Source organism: Sceloporus undulatus, chromosome 2, assembly GCF_019175285.1.
Source record: "Sceloporus undulatus isolate JIND9_A2432 ecotype Alabama chromosome 2, SceUnd_v1.1, whole genome shotgun sequence".
Lineage (NCBI taxonomy): Eukaryota > Metazoa > Chordata > Lepidosauria > Squamata > Phrynosomatidae > Sceloporus > Sceloporus undulatus.
The window spans coordinates 207,083,524-207,103,870 of NC_056523.1; the positions used below are offsets into that span (position 1 = coordinate 207,083,524).

The 20,347-nt window shown below is 40.5% G+C and overlaps 1 protein-coding gene across 19 annotated transcripts; it reads right to left on the bottom strand.

Annotated features, from left to right (window-relative positions):
- Nucleotides 1-318: 318 nt before the first annotated feature.
- LOC121922838 (INTS3 and NABP interacting protein) lies at nt 319-17,915 on the bottom strand. 19 transcript variants are annotated; one of them, XM_042452706.1, is made up of 8 exons: nt 17,857-17,915; nt 15,847-15,940; nt 13,388-13,530; nt 13,007-13,088; nt 6,823-6,925; nt 4,678-4,737; nt 4,053-4,143; nt 319-3,029 (listed from the first exon to the last, which is right to left on the bottom strand). In XM_042452706.1, the coding sequence occupies exons 4-8, from the start codon at nt 13,029-13,031 to the stop codon at nt 2,934-2,936; spliced, it is 375 nt and encodes a 124-aa protein (XP_042308640.1). In that variant the 5' UTR covers nt 13,032-13,088; nt 13,388-13,530; nt 15,847-15,940; nt 17,857-17,915; the 3' UTR covers nt 319-2,933. The 19 variants fall into 19 exon arrangements, with proteins under 19 accessions (XP_042308640.1, XP_042308641.1, XP_042308644.1 ...); XM_042452707.1 differs by lacking the exon at nt 17,857-17,915 and adding an exon at nt 17,794-17,844; XM_042452710.1 differs by lacking the exon at nt 17,857-17,915 and adding an exon at nt 17,799-17,841.
- Nucleotides 17,916-20,347: the final 2,432 nt, after the last annotated feature.

Genomic DNA, 20,347 nt, shown 5'->3' on the forward strand with positions numbered 1-20,347 from the left:
AAGAAAAAAGCAGCAAAATATCTCCCAGAAGAAGGCTACCCTCTTCCAACTCACAAATATTGAGAAGAGTAGGAGAATGTATCAAGTTACTGAGTTGGAATTAAAGACTAGCAAGATTGCATGTTTTTAATCATCTGGAAAGGCCATGTGTTACAAGACAAATGTAGACACAGCCTGTTATCTAGTTCAGAGGACTATTAAAGAACTTTCCCCACTTTCCTGCTGTAATAAGAGCACCTATACTTTAACTCTTCTCAATATTTTGAGAGATGTAACCCATCAATAATAATAATAATAATAATAATAATAATAATAATAATAACAACAACAACAATAAGATTTATTTATATTTCCTGCCTCTCCATGCGGATCGAGGTGGGATTACAACCGAGATAAAAATACAAAACATAAAAAGAATATAATGAAACATATATTAATCCGTAACCTTCTCACCATTACAAATAATACAATTCAATAACAGTTAAAATTACATCACTAATTTAGCTTAAAATAAGCAGGATGGAATAAGGAAGAGGAAGCAGGCAATTGGTGGCCTTGCAGATGTTGTTGGGTTGTATCTGCCATTATCCTCAACTATTGGCTATGTTACATAAAGCTGTTGGGAGCCACAATCTAACATCTGGGGTGGGGACGTGTTCGCCACACCTAGGTTAGACCAAGCAATAGCCTGACTCACTAAAACGGGGATAGAAAATTGCAATTCTCCATATTTTTATGGCCTATAACTACATCAGCCCTAGTTAGCATAGCCAATGATAAGGAATTATAGCAGACACATACCAGAAAGAGGGCTGCACATGCCTATCCAACAAAGCACAACACTTGAAAAAGGGAGGTATTTTCTCCTTCCTTTCCTGCTTCACGTTGATTCATCTGGCCAAATATGCAGCTCAGATCTGGAAAACTGCACAAACTTGTCTATATACTTCTCCATTTCTCTTTCTCACTGTTAATTAAAACATAAACTGGGGCTTTTTTTCGGGACCAGCTGGTGGCTACACAGTCAGATACAAAGGGGCTGAAGTCATGCATTCAAGCGAACAAAGGCATTATATCATTATCATTATATTTATTTATATCCTGCCTTTCCCCCAGTTTTGGACTCATGCCGGCTTACAAAATTTAAAAAAAGAGTTAAAAATCTACAGCATACAAGTTAAAAACAATTAAATCACCATAAAACTGCATCCAGTTAAATTAAAAAGAACCATAACACACACTGGCCCAGCATTTTGTAAAGGTCTGTTTTCCCTAAGAAATTAATAAATTCTCAAAGACCCGCTAGAATAGAAAAGCTTTCCCCTGCTTGTTGAAAGATAGTATGCAGTGTGCCAGTCTAGCCTCTTTGGGAAGGGAGTTCCAAAGCCTGGGAACAGCCACCAAGAAGGCCCTGTTTTCCAACCAAATGTATTTGTGAGGGTGGCAAAGGGATGCAGCCAGGATTTTGGGAAGGGGGGGGGTCTAGACTAAGTACCACGATTATAATGGGGCTTGGGCGCAGCAGCACACACCATTCATTGTATTTAACGGAAGGGAGGTCCGGACCCCACAGACACCCCCCCCCCCCAGCTACATCCCTGGGTGGCAGGACAGGGCCTCCCCAGAAGATCTCAGAACATAGGCAGGTTTGTCTGGTATAATACAAATAAACAGGACCTGAACCATATAGTGCTTTATAAGTCATCATTTTGAACAATGCCTGGAAATGGACAGCAAGCCAGTGGTATATGTACTCACTTGGAGCTGCAGTTCTCTGTATTGTTGATGTTCTTCTTTACCCGTCTTCAGACAGGGAGAAAGCACATACGTTTTTAATTACCCTAACACAGGGCTCTGTTCTTATTTTCCTGGAAAGCAAGGCACCACATCCAACACAAATGCCAATATCTTTTCTGCCAGTGTAATTATGCTGGTGGAAGAGCAAGAGACTGGAGCAGATGAAAGGGGGTCCTGAGTGCTGAAAGGATAGAAGAACGAAAGGAAAAGCTGCCTCCAATAGATAAAATTGCCCTATTGGCTCCTAAGTGGCTTGTTGCTTTTTACTGACTGCCATACCCTGTTGTTGTTTTTTAAAGAGTATTACATTATAAGACTCTCATGCTGGCACAAATCACCAAATGGATTCTAGGCATAATAAGTATCCTGCTATTGCTAACAGAATAATAATGCAAGAATAGGCTCTAGAGGTATGTAAGAGTGTAATCAAGGAACTCCAGTGTTCACCTCAGTTTGGAAATTGTAAAATAGCTTCAGGCAAGTTTCTTTCTCTAACATTTGCTCATATATATATCAGGATAATAGTACTGACCTATCTTACAAGATTGCTGTAAGATTACTGAGAGACCAACGTGAAGCACTGTACGGCAATAGGGCTCCAATCACACTGCATAAACAATGTAGTTTTACACCACTTTAACTGCCATGGCTCCATCCTGTGGAATCCTGGGATTTGTAGTTTGTTGTGGAACCAGAATTCTGATAGAGGTGGCTAAATATCTTACAAAACTACAAATCTTAGAATTCCATAGCACTTAGCCATGGCCATTAAAAAGCTGTCAAACTGCATTATTTCTGCAGTGCAGATGTAGCCTAGCATGTGCTAATAATAGTGGCTTGAAGGTAATGCTGTAAGTTAAATCAAAGAAGAAATAAACAAGCATCGAATTAGCAAAGTCAACTACGTAATATCAATAACCAACTTTGAGACCAGAAGGAAAGGAAAAAGCAGACTACCTTAGAATTGGTTTTAAATATTTCAATGTCCCCTGAAAACAAAAAGACTGGATATAAAATGAAAGTCATTAAAATAAACAAATTATTCTTCAGCTCTGAGTCCTCTTATTTTCAAACCACTCAATGAATGGAAAGGTAGCAGCTGCAAAACTAGATGAGCACCAGCCTTCTTCACTGTCTCATTCTCCATCAAGTCGTGGCAAAACAGGAAGAATAAGGTTTCCAAAAGCTGAGTCCTGGGTTATAAAGTACCCCGAAGAATGTGCATGGGCATGCTGGAAGAGGAACAGACCAATATGAAAATCTCCTTAACACTAACCCCAACAGAAGTGGCACATTAAAAGAAAAAACAACAACAGATTTAGCTGTAATTCTTGTTCAATGACAATGGTTTCAACTCTGTGTCCACTTCTGCTGCTTTCATCCTCATAACCCATGTTGTTGTTGTTGTTGTGTGCCTTCAAGTTATTTCTGACTTATGGCGACCCTATCATGGGGTTTTCTTAGCATGTGTCTGCAGAGAGGGTTTGCCATGGCCATCCTCTGAGGCTGAGAGAGTGTGACTTGCCCAAGGTCACCCATGGCCGAGCCAGGATTTGAATCCTGGTCTCCAGAGTCACAGTCCTATGCCACACAGGCTCCCATAATCCATACAGGATTTAAACAAAGCTTGCAAAAGTTGCTTCTATGAATGCACTCCCACAATCCCAACACCCAGAGGATTCAGGAAGCTGCTGCCAAAAAAGTAACTTTTTAAAGGTTTGGATCTGCCTGTGGAATTACAGTGGAAGCCTTGCTATTTTGATCAAAACTGGCTGTAGCTGCAGGACTACCTAAGAGTTCTTCCAGTGCTGAACTCTGACACATGCTACTGCATAAGCTTAATTTCTGGTCAATGTAGCAGATGGTACACAGCAGAGAAGCATTTCAGTCCTTTCACTTATGAGGTCCAGCAGTCCTCACAGACAGTGGTAGAATTGGCTCCCCCATGCATTCTACCCAAACCTATCCCTTTGGCCAGCAATTGAATTAAATTCCTATAACTGAACATATAGGGAAGGGTGCACTCCTCCCAAGATGAAGAAAATTTTGCATAGAATAAATCCCAAAGATTCTTGTCATCCCAGGTTTCTCCTCATCATGATTACCAAACACTCAAGAAACAAAATTTCCATCCACTTTTGAGTTTTTCCTGATATTCACAATGTCCCTAATTTTTAGGAACCAATGAAGAACAAAAGACCCCAATGAATTTGCAACACAGCTCCACTGGGTCTGCCTTTACTGGGACAATTTACCTGTAAAGCAGCCTTTTGTTGTGCAGCTATGTGCTGCTGCTCTGCATGATCACGAAAGTCCTTATTAAGGGAGGATCGAGACAGAGAGATGCTGCAAACAATAAGAAAACAGAAAGTCATACAAATGCAGTGACACTAACAACGAGCACAAGATTAAGAAGGAAATTTGTTGCGACAAGGGCACATGGTTCAGAGTAAAAATGTTCCCCTTTATAATGGAAGATTTGAAATTGAGGGAAATCTGACATGCAAGATGGTGTGCGCGCAACTGGATTAACAGTGCTGCTCAGGAACAATGGTTGGATCCAGACTGGGATCATACTTAGAACAGACCCATTGAAACTCTTGAGACTTACACTAGTCATGAGTACTGATGTCAATGTGTCTACTCTAAGTATGATTACACCTAGATCTAACCCACTCCCTCCAGTCATGGCAGATTCAGTCAATATGGGGAAGAAACCCATGCACCAATGGAAACCAAAAGGAGGTCAAGTAGAAGACATGCAGTAAAATGACACTTGGGCCCCCCAGCACATTTCTCTCTCTCTCTCTCTCTCTTTCATACATCAGTACCACCCAATGACTTGTCTAAGTGATACCTGAATAAAACAACAGCACTAACCAGGGGTCCATAGTCTTCATGATGGGGAGCTCATATGTTTGGTAGAGTGGCTGCAGAACTCTGTATACAGGAAAAGAGTTTCCCATTGAGATCGAGCCGAGACAAGGTCTCTTTTTAGTCAATATGTTGACAAATTACAGTACCAATCCCACCAACCCCGCCAACCGTCCACAACAACTCCACCACAAGCAACAAGTTCTAGCTTAGCACTTGGAGGAGAAACATGAGTTACATACAAGTCATTCTGGTTTAACTTTTTCAAATTCAGGAACAATTTAAAACATCACTGGCCTTGTGGAGATCTCAGATCTTAATATAAACCATGATACAGCTCAACAACCAGAAAGGAAAGTGGGGTGAAAAATCAAAAACAAAATAAAACAATAAAAAAATGAAAATTCGATCCCTATCTTGTGGGAAAGGGCTTTGAAAATATCAGGCTGTACACTTGCTCTGGGAATCTGGAAGAATCCAAATATAATTTGTCTAGAAGGTTGTATCTACACTGCAGAATTAATGCAGTTTGACAGTACTTTTACTGCCATGGCTCAGTGCAATGAAATTCTGGGATTTGTGGTTTTGTGAGCTATGTAGTTATGTAGCCTTTTCTGTTAGAGAGCTCTTGTGCCACAACAGACTAAAAAGCCCAGGGTTCCATAGGATGAAATCATGAGTTAAAGTGGTGTCAAAGTGCATTAGTTCTTCAGTGTGGCAGTAGCTTTAGAGTGCCTAATAAAAATGACTGAAATTGCACCTGCACCTCCTCACATTTCTAGATTACTCAGAGAATTGGATATCTAATATGGATTCAGAAATTCAAATGCTCCTGAGAGCTGCTGAACCTACAGGTCATATTTGATGATATTAATGAAACAACAGATAGTGAAGAGAGATGCAGGGCAGAGGAGGGCAGGTTATGCATGCTAAATTCTCAGATTAAATGTAACTGTGGTGCAGCAATGGAACACTGAAGGGCCAGAAAACAGATTGTTGAATGCATTCTAACAACTGTGTTTACATCTATTCACAAAGGGAATAATGCAAGAAAGGGAACACATTCATCAATTAAAAAAAAATCAGGAAATAAACACTCCTTGTTTTCCACTTTCTGAACTTCAGGCTCCCTTTTACAGCAGTCTTCATTATTTTTGTTGCAGAAGATAAAAAATTCTATCCTGTTGGGATCTGTCCCCGCAGAAGAATCCAGATTTAGCCATACAAAAGGGAGAATGTACAGCTGTGATTGGTACTAATGAAGTAGGTGTAGTTCTCTAACCCTATTTCTTAGAAAGGGTTTGAGGGTCCTTGCCACTTGTCAGCTAAGTCTGGATTCTGTCTGGGATCTCATTATCAACTTCTGGTCACTGGGGTTCCCAACTTATGATGGTGGTTAAACCAGACAGGCCAAGTTAACATCAACATTTCACAAGTACTTTTAAGTCTTGGAATTTCAGAATATTTATATGGGAACTGAGCAGGCTCTTTGGCACTTTTAGGGCTTTGGCTATTTATTATAAGTATTCATAAATCTATATACATATACATTCCTTTTAGGGAGAAGAACAGACATTGCAATATCTAGATATATAGCCTGTAACACAAAACTGGAACACTAGCCAGTTTGCTTCCTTCACTGGAACCTAATATATTTCATTTTCTGCTCTTGGTTGCTTTTAGACATGGCAGGGAGAAGGGGAGAACCTCTGACATCATCTAGCTCCCAGAAGGTTACTGGAGAGGTAAACAGCCCTTAGAATCATACCCACCCTGCTTTAGATTTCAATTGTTTGCATATTTAAATATCCTCAATTAAAGATTTTAAATCCCAGGTTTCTAGGTCAATGTAGTTTAATTGTTGTTTACGATGGATTATAAAGTAAGAGCCATCTTTGGCTAAAGAATAGGTAAAAAAATAAATTAATTAAACTTTATCTATGCATCTTTGCCAGAGAGAAAGGGCAAACGGTGAGTCTCAGAAGGCACAGATCCAGGGCATGTGGTGACTCCTGGGAAGAAACTGCCACTGCGGGTGAAAAGGTCCCATGAGAGACACATACTGCTGATATGAGACAGCAACATGTGGCTTTCCTCTGTGACCAGGGAGCATGACTGAAAGAAAGAGACAGGCCTCCAAGCAGGTGATACCTGGCTCCAGGGTGATTTGTGGAGGTCTGGTTTTGCATGAGTAGCTTTCTCTTCTCCTTGTCTAGCTCAGCCAAGATTGCAACCCTGTTTTTATTCTGAAAGCCTACCAAGAAAAAGAAGAAGGGGACAGTAAATGTCAATGATGTGTGTGATATCTTTGAACCATACAATAACCTCCTTGGCTTAAAGCCTCTCCAAAGTGAATTATGATGATGCATATCAATGATGAAAATATTAATCTTCAAAGCCAACAAGCACCACCCTTAAAACCTATTTATAACTTTCCTTTATTATCTTCTCACTGATTATGTGAAATGGCTTTGGAACAATTTTGTATAGCAGCAGTTAAGAAAACTTTGTAATCTTGAGTTGGATCAGAGCTTACTATAATTACTTTTTGAGGCACTAAGCTTCCAGATATTGGGGGGAAGCCTCTTAAACTCTGCCACAGATGTTACACCAGTATTTGTGGGGCACTGTTTTGAAGGCTACTCCAAAATAAAATACCCAAGAACTGTGTAGATAAAAGGTTAGAGATCAGCCTTTTCCAACTTGGTATCCTTCAAATTTGCAGAACCACACCCATCATCCCAACCAGCGTGGCCAAAGGGGGAGGAAGGGACTTGTAGTCCAATGTATCTGTGACAGCAGCTAAATTTGGGAAGGCTACTTGAAGATAACATGGTATTCTAAAGAAGTATTTTTAGTCAGCATATAAGGAAACATTTAAAGTATTTTTGTCAAAATTGTAAAAATTTGTAGATTATATTAGAAAAGAGCAAGTAGGGCTTAAGCCACAGAGTGAGCTGGCAGAGCTTCCTTTGGATAGAAAAAGTTTTAAAAACAGTGAACAAACATAATACAACCAGAAGCTTCATATGCTAGAGCTAGTGCACTTAGACAACCTCTTACAAACTTGATAGACATACACATTAATGTTTGTTGTTGTATGCCTTCAAGTTGTTTCTGATTTATGGAGACTCTGGGGTGAAGCATCACAAGATTTTCTTGGCAAAATTGTCTTCCTCTGAGGCTGAGAGACTGTGATTTTCCCAAGGTCCGTGGAAACCAATAGGTTTCCACAGACAAACAGCGATTTGTACAATGGCCTCCAGAGTCATAGTCTAGTGCTTAAACCATTACACTGCACTGGCTCTCTGTGGTATAAGCTTTCTAAGGTTCAAAACACACTGTAGAAATAATCCAGTTTGAGAAGGCTTTAACTGCCCTGGCTTGGTGCTAGGGAATCTTGGGAATTGTAGTTTATTGTGGCACCAGAGTTCTCTGATAGAGAAGGCTAAATGTCTCACAAAACTAGAGTTCCCAGAATTCCTTAGCATTGAACCAGGGCAGTTAAAGTGGTCTCAAACTGGATTATTTGTGCAGTGTGTTTTGGACCTCTGTCTCAATAAGTTTTCTAAGACTCATTCAGCCCTCTGTCAGGCACTCACAATTAGTGTTATCACACTAGCCTTTGGAAGTAACTAGTTACGACTACTTACTTCCAATGAATTAATTTTTTCAACAATGAAAGTATATCTGCATTAAAGCCAGCAACTTAATGGACTGTACATTCATTCCTTTTGTGATGTAGCTCTAACATCACAAACACATGGCTTCCTAAATAGTGGCGAAATGGTACCATGTGGTTCAGGTGATAGCTCCTGATGATGATGAGGCAGATAGGAGGTGTGATAAGTAGTACCACAGGGCTGTTGCATTCACATGGTTCTTGTTCTGAAACTAACTATTCTGGTTGAGAAACAGAAAAATAAATGGATGCTTTTTTTCAAACTGTGAAGTCGAATGTTTTCATGGGAAGCATCCATAGTTTTTTGTGGTTTTTTTCGGGCTATGTGGCCATGTTCTGGAAGAGTTTATTTTTGATGTTTCGCCAGCATCTGTAGCTGACATCTTTGAAGATGCCAGCCACAGATGCTGGCAAAATGTCAGGAATAAACTCTTCCAGAACACGGCCGCATAGCCTGAAAAAAACCACAAAAACTATTTTTTTCAAATTCATTATCACGGACTTGGGAAGCTTTTGGAGTTGCTGTAAAAAAAATTACAGTGCTACACTGTTCTTCTCTATGTCACAATCTCTGTCCAGCAGTCAACCAAGCAAACATGCAGATGAACAGCAATACTGCTCTCACAGTTCAGAGGGTGCTTTGAGCTACCAAAGTCTAGTTACTGAGCTACTCCAGCTGTAGCAGAAATATTCACAAAAACATTTACAAAATCAGACACAGTTTCTTCCTTCAATACACAGTTTCACTACCAGGAAACACTACCAGTGTACTTCCTCCTTTCCCCAGAAAGGCCCCACACCACACAGACTTTGAAAAGCTTCCTTGCACAATTTCCCAACCAGCATGGCTGGTTGAGCTGTCATGCAAAAAACATCTGCAAGCTCACACCCCACATTCCTGCCAAGACGTGGGTCATTGGGTTTCTCTGATCTGATGTTTGTTTTTGTAGCCTGCTCAGAGAGAAAGAAGACAGAAGGCAACACTTAATTTCTGAGCCCAAGCCAATGGAGTCTCCAATGATTGCCTTGGAGATAACATAGCACTTGGCGAAGCACTGCTCCAATGACTCTGTCTTGTAGACAATACAGCACTTGGCCAAGTATTGTTCCTAAAACAATGGCGGGACCTTGACTTGCTTGCACTTTCCAGGGACCACAGAGTGTTCACAAAGGTTCTTCCCCCCTAAATCATTTCTGGAATAGTGGGTCCTCTATTGGTAGTACACTCCTACCCTATCCAGCTGGAGCATACAATTTTTGATCACAGTCATCCAAACAGTGACTGACCCAGTTTGAGAAACAGAACAGAGCATTTCTCCAGTTTCTAGGCAATATGGCCATAAACAATTACCACACCGTTTACAATAACCTAATTGTGCCAACTGCAATCACAATCAACAAGACAATGAAATTCTCTATCACTTTCTAATAGCAATTTATATTCTGATGTGTTCTCCAACATGTTCAGTAACAATTAAGGGAAATTCATGCTGCTCATTAAATTTCTCTTGAATTATTCAAGAATGAATATTTTACTTGCCTCTAAGAACTATGATCAGATATATGGAGGCGTTCAATACATTTGGATATCAAGTCCAATGTAAACTTGATACATAGATTTACGAACAGTTTTGAGTTTGAGGCTTTGCATTAGGAACAGTGATCTAAATGCTAAATTAAACTGTGTCTGAAGTCCTTTCATGATAGCATGAAGAGGCACAAAATTCTGCAACACACTGTTACTTTAAATTAGGATAAGATAAATTGATGAAACAGCATGCTAATAGAAACCAAAAATTATGCTAGTAATGTTTTGTCTTCTGAATATTTTCATGTGACAAAACTGCCTACAGGCCTGTTCAATTATCTAAATAAAAATAATTAATCCACACATTTAAAAATCTCACACAAGTCCTTCTGGGACTATAAGGTTTTCTCATCCAATTATCAGTTTCCCTTCAACTAATGTCACCAACAAAGCTCACTACTAAGATATAACAGCAAATGTGAATTTCAGAATCCATATGTTCTAGATGACAATCCCCATCAGCTCCAGTTGGTATGATCAATGGTCAGATATGAACAGAATTATAGTCTAAAACAGTGGTCCCCAAACGATGTCCTTTAAGAGATTTTGGCCTTCAGCTCCCAGAAGCCTCAGCCATGTTAGCTAATAGTCTAGGATTCTAGGAGCTGAAGTCCAAAATCTCTTAAAGAGCACACAGTTTGGGGACCACTGGTCCAAAACATCTGAAGAACTACAGAAGGACAAGACGATGGCAGCTTGTCAACAGGGTCCAACTGTGTGGAAACTTCAGCACCCCAATTCAGATGCCCATCCAAGAGGAAGGGTAAGTGCTCCACACACAGGTTTCAGAGATGGAAAATGTCTGTACAGAAGCAGAGAATGTAGGCATTTCTCTGTCGTGTGGAATGGCAAAAGAGCCAACCAGAATGAATGAGATCTCCACCATCTTACCCACATCTTTAGGAACTGGTTTATTTAGTATTGTTTAGCAGAAATGTGTGGAAAACATTATTGGTTTTATTATCTATGCAGTTGAGTCCAATATACGTATGTTTTAAAATGCTGCAAAAATAAATTTATAAGCTGAGTTGGATTTTATAGTGGCCATCTCCTCAACACAGGACTCCCCTTTAACCTAAGCATTTAGTTTTGTTCTTCCCTCTTCAGCTTTAGAAGATACTTGGAAGGCTCTGCTGTTTTTTTTTAAATGCTGGTTTCCCTTGTAGCATACTTCCCATTTCTTCACCTACAGCAAAGATGGCCTTTTCTTGGGCTCTTATGTGATTTTCCAGTATTTTACTTTATTATGTCAGACAGAAATAAAATAGTTTGACACCATTTTAACTTCCATGGCTCAATGCTATGGAATTCTGGGATTGGTAGTTTGGTGGGGCATCCGAGCACTTTGACAGGGAAAGCTGAATATATCATAAAACTACAAACTCCAGAATCCCATAGCACTGAGTCATGGCAATTAAAGTGGTGTCAAACTGATTCTGCAGTGTGGCATTAGCCTTAGACTAGGCTGGGTTGGAGTAGGAATCCCTTTTCACCTTTCTGAACCCCTGTGCGCTGCACTGCAACACCACATGTGAAACTGGAATGATCTGACACAACTTTCATTTAATCTTCTTTCTTTTCTCTGTATGCTGGTCTCTTTTGAGGGGGAGGGAGGCTTAAGGGATGATAAAACTGCCATGTTTTGCAGTGGTTTTGGAATTTTTAAAGTGTAAGACCCAATGTGCTAACCACATTTTATTATTTTATGTAAAAGAGCACCAAAATGGAGCTGCTAGATACATAAAAATGGTTAAGAACTGAGGTGTGCAACATGATCTCTTGTCAAGAACAGTGCTGCAAGAAAATGTGCCATGTTCATTCACTGGGAGAGCAGGTAGAGACTGCATTCAAAACTGCTGTGATATGATCAAAAACAGGACATAACCATCATTGTTTGTAGTTGCCAGATGATTTTAACTAATACTATTCAGTAACATCAACACCTTTATTCTGCACTAGCTGAGTCCAGACTCAATAAATGCTGTTATCAACATACAAACATGCACCTGAATCCTGAACATCTACTAGAGCCAGACAAATACCTCTTCCTGAATCTTTTGCCTTGTGTCCATATAGGCTGAGTCTCCTTTATCCAAAATGCTTGGGACCAGAGGTATTTTGATTTTTTAAAACTTTTGGAATACCTGTATTTGCATACAAATATATAATGTGATATCTTGGAGATGAGACCCAAGTCTAAACAAAACATTTGTTTATGTTTCAGATACACTTTATAAACATAGCCTGAAGGCAATTTTATACCATATGGTCAATAATTTTGTGCATGAAACAAAGTTTGTGTACACAGAACCGTCAGAAAGTAAAAGTGTCACTGGTCCAAAGCACGCCGCAGAAACAATCCAGTTGGAGACCACTTTAACTGCCCTGGCTCAGTGCTAGGAATTTGCAGGAACGGTAGTTCATTGTGGCACCAGGGCTCACTAAAACAGAGAACGCTAAATGCTTTATAAAACTGCAGTTCTCAGAATTCTCTAGCATTGACCCAGGACAGATAAAGCGTTCTCAAACTAGATTATTTCTGCAATGTGTTTTGGATCACTATCTCAGCCACTGAGAAAAGTTTTGGATTTTGGAATATTTCAGAATTTGGAATTCCAGATAAGGGAAACTCAACCTGTATGTGCCTTCAAGTCATCTGCTGACTTATGGCGACCCCATGACTTTTGTAGGGCTTTCTTAGGCAAGGAATAGTCAGAGATGGTTTTGCAATTCCTTCCTGTGAAATATAGCCTTACTTAAATTGAATCAGACTACCTTATAAAGATGTATGTTTTTTTTTTAATGAGCAGAGCTACTAAGGCTCTAGGTCCTATCATGCATAAAGAAAGACAACACAAAAGAATGAATTCAAGAGAAAATATTAATAGGATTTTTTCTGTGCAAGAGTTCCAAAAAGATCCCAAATATATTTTGTAATTAATTCTTCATTCATTTTTAGACAGAAAACAAAGGTGAGTTTTCTCAGGTCTAAAATATATTTTGTCGTGAAACCGTAAGAGAATCTGAGGTAGTTGTATACACAGTTGCCAAATGGCAATAATTACCTTGTCCAGGAGGGTTTGAAGCCATCTTCCTTATTTCCACCTTAATTGTATGAAAAATAGCTATTACTTGTCATATGAAGAGCTATAAAAAAGAGAACCAATTAATATGTGAATGTAAAGTCATGCAACTCTAAACCTCACTACTGCATGTTAATATTTTGTTTTAGCAACATCCAGATTTTAAAGCATGCTTGTAAAAATATAGAGTAGCAGCAATACAGACTCCAGTGCAACAAGAAGACCAGAAGGTGTACTGTGGCATATGTTTTGATAGAATAAAGCCCAACATATTGTTTTAAGATGCAATCATTGGTAACTAAAATCAAACATGCAGCCGCCAGATTATTAACTGAAACCATTAATTGAAAACATCACTGTGACCTTCTTATTATATGAGTGTGAAGAACTGTCTCAGCAGATCCTCCACCAAGCTCTCTATGAGCCAGATAGTGTCACTGGATTCTGTGGCCTCAAAGAATAGCCATTTCCTGGGCAATGGATGAGCATTCTCCAAGCAGGAAGGACTGTAATCAAATACGCATTTGTTAGGAATAGGCTTCTCTGAACATAGTAAAACTTATTGTTGAGTAGATTTTGCTGGTTCAAACAAAATATGATTCAGAATTTGTCCTCAGAGGAACTGAGAGAAATGACATATCCTTCCTCATGCATAGCTATTTCTGCTCCTACACAAAACATAGTTCATTTTGCTTTCCCAACATCAAGGACCGTGTTGTTTAAACTTCAATTACTGAAAAAAGAAAGGATCTTAAACTACAGTCTGAGATAAGATAAATGAGCAGAGGGATGAAACAGAGGGACAAAGTAGAAAAATCTACAATTATATATGAAGAGTATTGTTGTATTAAAGAGGGATGTAGAACAGCAGTGAAGGATATAAATAAATAGAAGAAACAAAGATGAAATTAAGGTGGATAAACCCAATCCTATAAGTAATAAGTAAGGGAAAAGGCAGGGGAATTCGAGTGTATGAGAATGGGAAGATAAGAACAAATTCGGTAAGGTTGAGACAAATGGATGTATTTTTGTGTTTGGATATTTTTGTTCTTTTTCAAAATAGTAATACTGTAAAAAAAAAATCTGGAGGAAATGGGGAACTACGGTTTTAAAAACACATGGCTCCAATTTCCAGCATTTTTTGACAATGGGTTCCTTAAAATAGTTATGCAGTCTGAGGAAAGGAACACATGGTTGCTCATTTTCCCTGAGCCAGCCATGACATATCTGGGCTGGATGAGCCCCAATGCTACTATTTAGACAAAACAAAACAAAACAAAACAATTTACCTGTATTTATTATCACTAGATCATTACTACTTCTGTCAAACCCTAAAAGCACCACTCTTGCAGTGTAACCCTTAATGAATTAATCAGACACAAGGCCCACTACATTCAGTGGCTCATGCTTCTAAATAAGCATGCATAAGATATTTCTTATTTTGATCTTTTTCTAAAACACCCCCCCCCCAACTCCGCAACTTAACTCAGCTCCAACATTTTCAATATTGCAGCCATCCATTTTGTAGGTTTGGTAACTCCATGTTATTCTTTTAAAAGTGAAGTTGCACAAAAAAAATACACTAAATGGGACAGGAGAACAAGATGAGAAACAGTGGGCACAATCCTGGAAGCAGGAATCACACACATTCTCCTCTGCACGGAAAGAGCTGTGTTGCCATAGTTGTTAGTGTTGGACTGGGACCAGGAGCCCTTTCATGGTACAGTTATAGCACTATGATTTTATTTGAATTGCCATGGCAATAGTAAAAGAATTCCTGTACCTTGGATAAAACACTGATCAGGAAGGAGACTGCAGTCAAGAAATCAGAAGAAGGCTAGGAATGAGAAGGACAGCTATGAAAGAACTAGAAATGATCCTGAACAGTAAAGATATACAATTGAGCACTGAAGTTAGAATTGTACAAGCCATTGTATTCCCCATCATCATGTACAGGATGCGAGAGCTGGACCTTGCAGAAAGCGGATAAGAAGAAAATCAGCTCATTTGAGAAGTGGCGCTGGAGTACTGAGGATACCTTGAACAGCCAAAAAGACAAACAAATGGGTTCTTGAACAGATCAAGCCTGAAATCTCCCAGGAAACCAAGATGACTATACTGAGGCTGTATACTTCGGCTATATCATGAGAAGGAATGATTCATTAGAAAAGACAATAATGCCAGGAAAGGTGGAGGGAGGGATGTAGAAAAAAAGGAAGACCACATGCTAGAAGGATTGACTCTATGAAGACGGTCACAGGTATGAATTTACAGGATCTAAGTGGAGCAATGGATAGGGAGTCCTGGGACTATATCAGAGTGGAAAAGATGGGAGCATAGCAGTATGCTCCTGTCAATATCGTGCAATAACACAAAGATTATCACATGATGTTGCGATTATTGCATGATTATCCTATGAATAAAGAGGCATTCTAGTGCTGATTTTTATTCATGGGATTTTCCCGTGGATAAAAAGTGGCACTAGAATGCCTCTTTATTCATAGGATAATCATGTGATAATCATGACATCATGCGACATCGTATGATAACCTTTGCGTTATTCCATGATATTGACAGGAGCATACCGTTATAATCTTTTTTACTAGTCTGATGAAGTCCTTGGAGACATCTCATCCACAGTGTTGCCATGAGTCAGGATCAACTCAAACGTAGTTAAGAACAAGTACCATGGTAATTAAATTGAAATCGCAGTGCTACAACTACGTAGTGTGAAAAGATTCCCCCAGGTTCGAGCCCCCTTCAACCTATGATACTCACTGAGTGAAAACTTGGGCCGTTCACACTCCCTCAGTCTGACCTACCTCGCAGGATTGTTGTGAAGATCGAAATGGTAAGAGAAAACTGTATGCTGCCTTGAACTCGCTGGAGGAAAAGTGGAATGCAAACATAAAACAGCTGTAAAGATAACAACAGAACAAACAAACAAAAGCTAGTAAGAGAAGGTGCCTCCTGAAGCATCCTTTGCTTTACCATGCCCTACATCCTACTGCAGGAGCTAACAGAAGTACAGTACTTCAAAGTGTGTGTAGATGACAACAGAAAACAAAACTGGCATAGTTCAGAATCCAACACAACCCAAAATGAAGTCGAGCAGTTATACTCCAAGGATTTTACAGCCAGCATTCCCACCCAACCTTTTCAGTTTATGGCCTGAGTGGAACTGCTGCACTTAAAGGCAATATATAAGTGCTTGAAATGCATAATACTTTTAGCAGGCTGCCTAGAAAACCAAGGAGAACCTCATCAGGCAAGACTCTTCCCAACATGCAGATATGGCTATAGAGACCCAACAGGTGAAGCTTTGTTGATCTGCTCGTTTTGCAGTTGTTTAACGAACTGACTGCTCTACTGTACATTTTCTCAGCCAAGACTAAGAAGGGAGGCAGGTGGTGGGAGAAAAAAGCAGAACAAACAATCCTGTATGCAAAGGGATCTTGCAGCACCTTTGAGACTAATTGAAAGAAAGAGGTTGGTAGCATGAGCTTATAGACTTGAGCGTACTTCCTCAGATGCATGGTTTGGAGACCATGCTCTACAGCCCACTGCAGAAATTAAGGCAAGTGTCTCATAAGCTGCATCCGCACATCAGGAATAATCCAGTTTGACACTACTTTAACTGCTCTGGCTCAGTCCTAGGGAGTCCTGGGAATTGTAGTTTCTTGTGACGCCAGAGCTCTCTGAAAGAGAAGGCTAAAATGTCTCACAAAACCACAGTTCCCAGGATTCCCTAGCATTGAGCCAAAGCACTTAAAGCGGTCTCAAACTGGATTATCTCTGCAGTGTGTTTTGGACCTTACTTGAGTGGAGCTTTATATTTCTAGGTAGACCAGCCTCACCCTTTAACTACAGAATCTGCACTATAGAAATAACACAGTTTGACATCACTTTAAGTGCTGTAGCTCCATCCTATGGAATCATGGGCTCTGTAGTGTTACAAGGTCTTTAGCCTTCTCTGCCAAAGAGTGCTGGTGCCTCACGGAACTACGAATCCCAGGATTCAGTAGGAGGGAGCCATGGCAGTTGGAGCATTGATGCACCCAGAGATTTATGCTTAAGGAGTGCACATATCTGCCCTAGTTTACACCTGACTGTACAGTTTGACATCACTTTAAGATCCAAAACACACTGCAGAAACAATCCAGTTTGAGACCACTTTAACTGCCCTGGCTCAGTGCTAGGGAATCCTGGGAACTGTAGTTTGTCGAGACATCAGAGCTCTCTCAGACAAAGGCTGAATGTCTCACAAAACCACAGTTCCCAGGATTCCCTAGCACTGATCCAGGGCAGTTAAAGCTGTCTCAAACTGGGTTATTTCTGCAGTGGTGTTTTGGAGACCTTTCCATCCCATGGAATCCTGGGACCTGTAGTTCTTTGGCCTTCTCTGACAAAGGCAGCTGGTGCCTCACAGAACTACAAATCCCAGGATTCCAAGCAGTGTCAGAACTGTGTTATCCCTGCAGTGCAGGCGCACCCTGAGATTTAAGCTTAAGTGAGAAAGGAGCACATATCTGCTCTAATTTGTGTATTTTAATTGTATTTGTTTTAATTACAGAGCTATATTAGAATCTACAAAGCCTAATAGGCTATTTCCATAGCTCCTATTTCTCCCATCCATCATATAAACATAATCAACCCCCCTCCCAAATCAAAATACCTGACAATGGTTCGCCCCAGCTCATTCCCCTCCGTTGTTTGGCGCCCCCCCCCCCCCGCCTTGGTACAAATGGACTCTCCCACTGCCTGCCCACCCGACCTCTCCGTTTAGAATCTTCCCTCTCGAGTTGCTTTTCCAATGAAACAACGTCACTCACCCTCCCGTTGCGTCATCCCCGCGCGACGCATAAGGAAACTCGTCGTCCCGCGTCTCCAGTATTGGTCTAAAACGTCCACAGAGTTACTAAACTTATAGACTCACCTCCTCACACAAGCCCCTGCAGTTTCCGGGTTCAGTTACCATTTGATGCTTTGGTGCTGGGGCATAAACTGGTCCAGTGCAGAAATAACCCGGTTTGACACCGTTTTAACCGCCCTGGCTCAATGCTAGGGAATTCTGGGAAGTGTAGTTTTGTGAGGCATTGAGACTTCTCTGGCAGAGAGCACTGGTGCCACTACAAACTACAATTCCCTGGATTACCTAGCATTGAGCCAAGTGTTTGGCAGAGTAGGCTAAATAAGACCTTAATAGAAACAAAGAGTTGGAAGAGACCACAGGGGCCATCCAGTCCAACCTCATCCTGCCATGCAGGAACTCACATCCAAAGCACCTTGTGAAACTACAAATCCCAGGATTCCAAGGATAGAGCTACAGCATTCAAAGCCGTGTCAAACTGCATGATTTCTGCAGTGTGGATGCAGCCAACATGGGAGGCACTGAAGCAATTTAAACAGGCAGGGGTGCATTTGCACTGTAGAAATAATGCAGTTTGACACCGCTTTGGATGCTGTAACTCCATCCTATGGAATCCTGGGACCTGTAGTTTCACAAGGTGCTTGGGTTGTGAGTTCCTGCATGGCAGAATGGGGTTGGACTGGATGGCCCTGTGGTCTCGTCCATCTCTACATTTCTCTGCCAAACAGTGCTGTTGTTGTCCCACAAAACTACAAATCCCTGCATTCTGTAGGATGGAGCCATGGCAGTTAAAGTGGTGTCAAACTGCATTATTTCTACAGTGCAGTTGCACCATCTGCTGATCTTTACTGTAACTTGAAATGTGGTTTACAAGTGGGATTTTGTTGTTCTTGTTGCGTGCCTTTAGGTCACTTCTGATTTATGGCAACGCTGAGGTGAACCTATCACGGGGTTTTCCTGCCAAGATTTGTTCAGAGGAGGTTTGCCATGGCTTTCCCCTGAGGCTGAGAGAGTGTGACTTAATCAAGGTCACCCCAGTGGGTTTCATGGCTGAGCTGGGAATTGAACCCTGGCCTCCAGAGTCATAGGCCCTTATCACAAGAGCAAGATTTGAAGTTATCCCAGGGTCAATGTGAAGGCAATGCAGGGGCAATCATGAGGTTTCAATCAGGAGCCATCTCAAACACAATCGGGGGTCATTCCAGGGTTAGGTAAATCCTCTTTCCTCCCAAATTTACCTAACCCTGGAATGATCCTGGAATGACCTCCGATTGTGTTTAAGATGGCTCCTGATTGCGTTTGGTGTCATGTGATAAACATTTGAAACCTCATGATTATGTGCACACAACTCTTTCTGAAACTGAACTGGAAGTCTCTTTTTAAAAGAGTGAACTTGGAAACCACATTTCAGCATGCAGCAAAGATCAGTGGAGAGTACATCCTACAGAATCCTGGGATTTGTTGTTTTGTGAGGCAAAATCTCAAGTCTCATATAGGATGAAACTACACACAGCACTTAAAGTGGTGTCAAACTGCTGTATTTTTACATTTTAGGGTGAAATGAGATATTGTACATTTGGACTGAAGGAACAGCCCAGTCAGTTCACCCTTATGTTACTGATACATAAAAGTAGCAAATGGCTTCCACGTGATGCTAAAAAGGGTCTTCTTTTATATCTCCCTTTGCTACTCTTAATTTATAGGTTAACTTTGCTGATAGGGCTCTAGTCCATGTCTTCTTTAGCCAATTCTTAATTGACACATTCTCTAATTTTTTCTGTGTTTTGACGGTTTCTAGTCTTGCAGCTCATAAGTGATACGAAGTCTTTCTGCGATAAATCCTTCAAACAGAATATCATTAGTAATGCTCTGTAAAATAAGACTTTCTCTCCTACTATTATTTGACTTATCCAAAAAGGAACCTCATCCCAGAATTGTTGTATCTTTGGGCACATTAAACACATGTGATGTGACTCCAGGCCACTATTTCTCCCCAACCTCCCCAACATAGTTTTAATGTTCCATTATTAATCCTATGTAATTTAAGTGGGTGATAGTACCATTTGTGTATAATTTGTGCTGATATTGATGTATAATATGGAGTTTTCCGAATCAAATTCCATTGTTTATCTTCTATTTTTATCCCCAAACGTGACTCCCCTAGAAATTTCAATCCTTTTGAACATGCCCTATTTAGCTTCTTGAATTACCTAACATATCTTTGAAGTTTGTTCTTTGGTTTGGTTCGGACTATCATTAGACGGTCAGCATGGCGTAGCGGCTTGAATGTTGGACTAGGACTTTTGAGACCAGGGTTTGAGTCCTGGCTCGGCCATGTAAACCCACTTGCTGACTTTGGGCAAGTCACACTCTCTCAGCCTCAGCGAGTGGCAATGGCAAACCCCCATGAAGAAACTTGCCAACCCAGATAGGTTCACCTTACGGGTGCCATA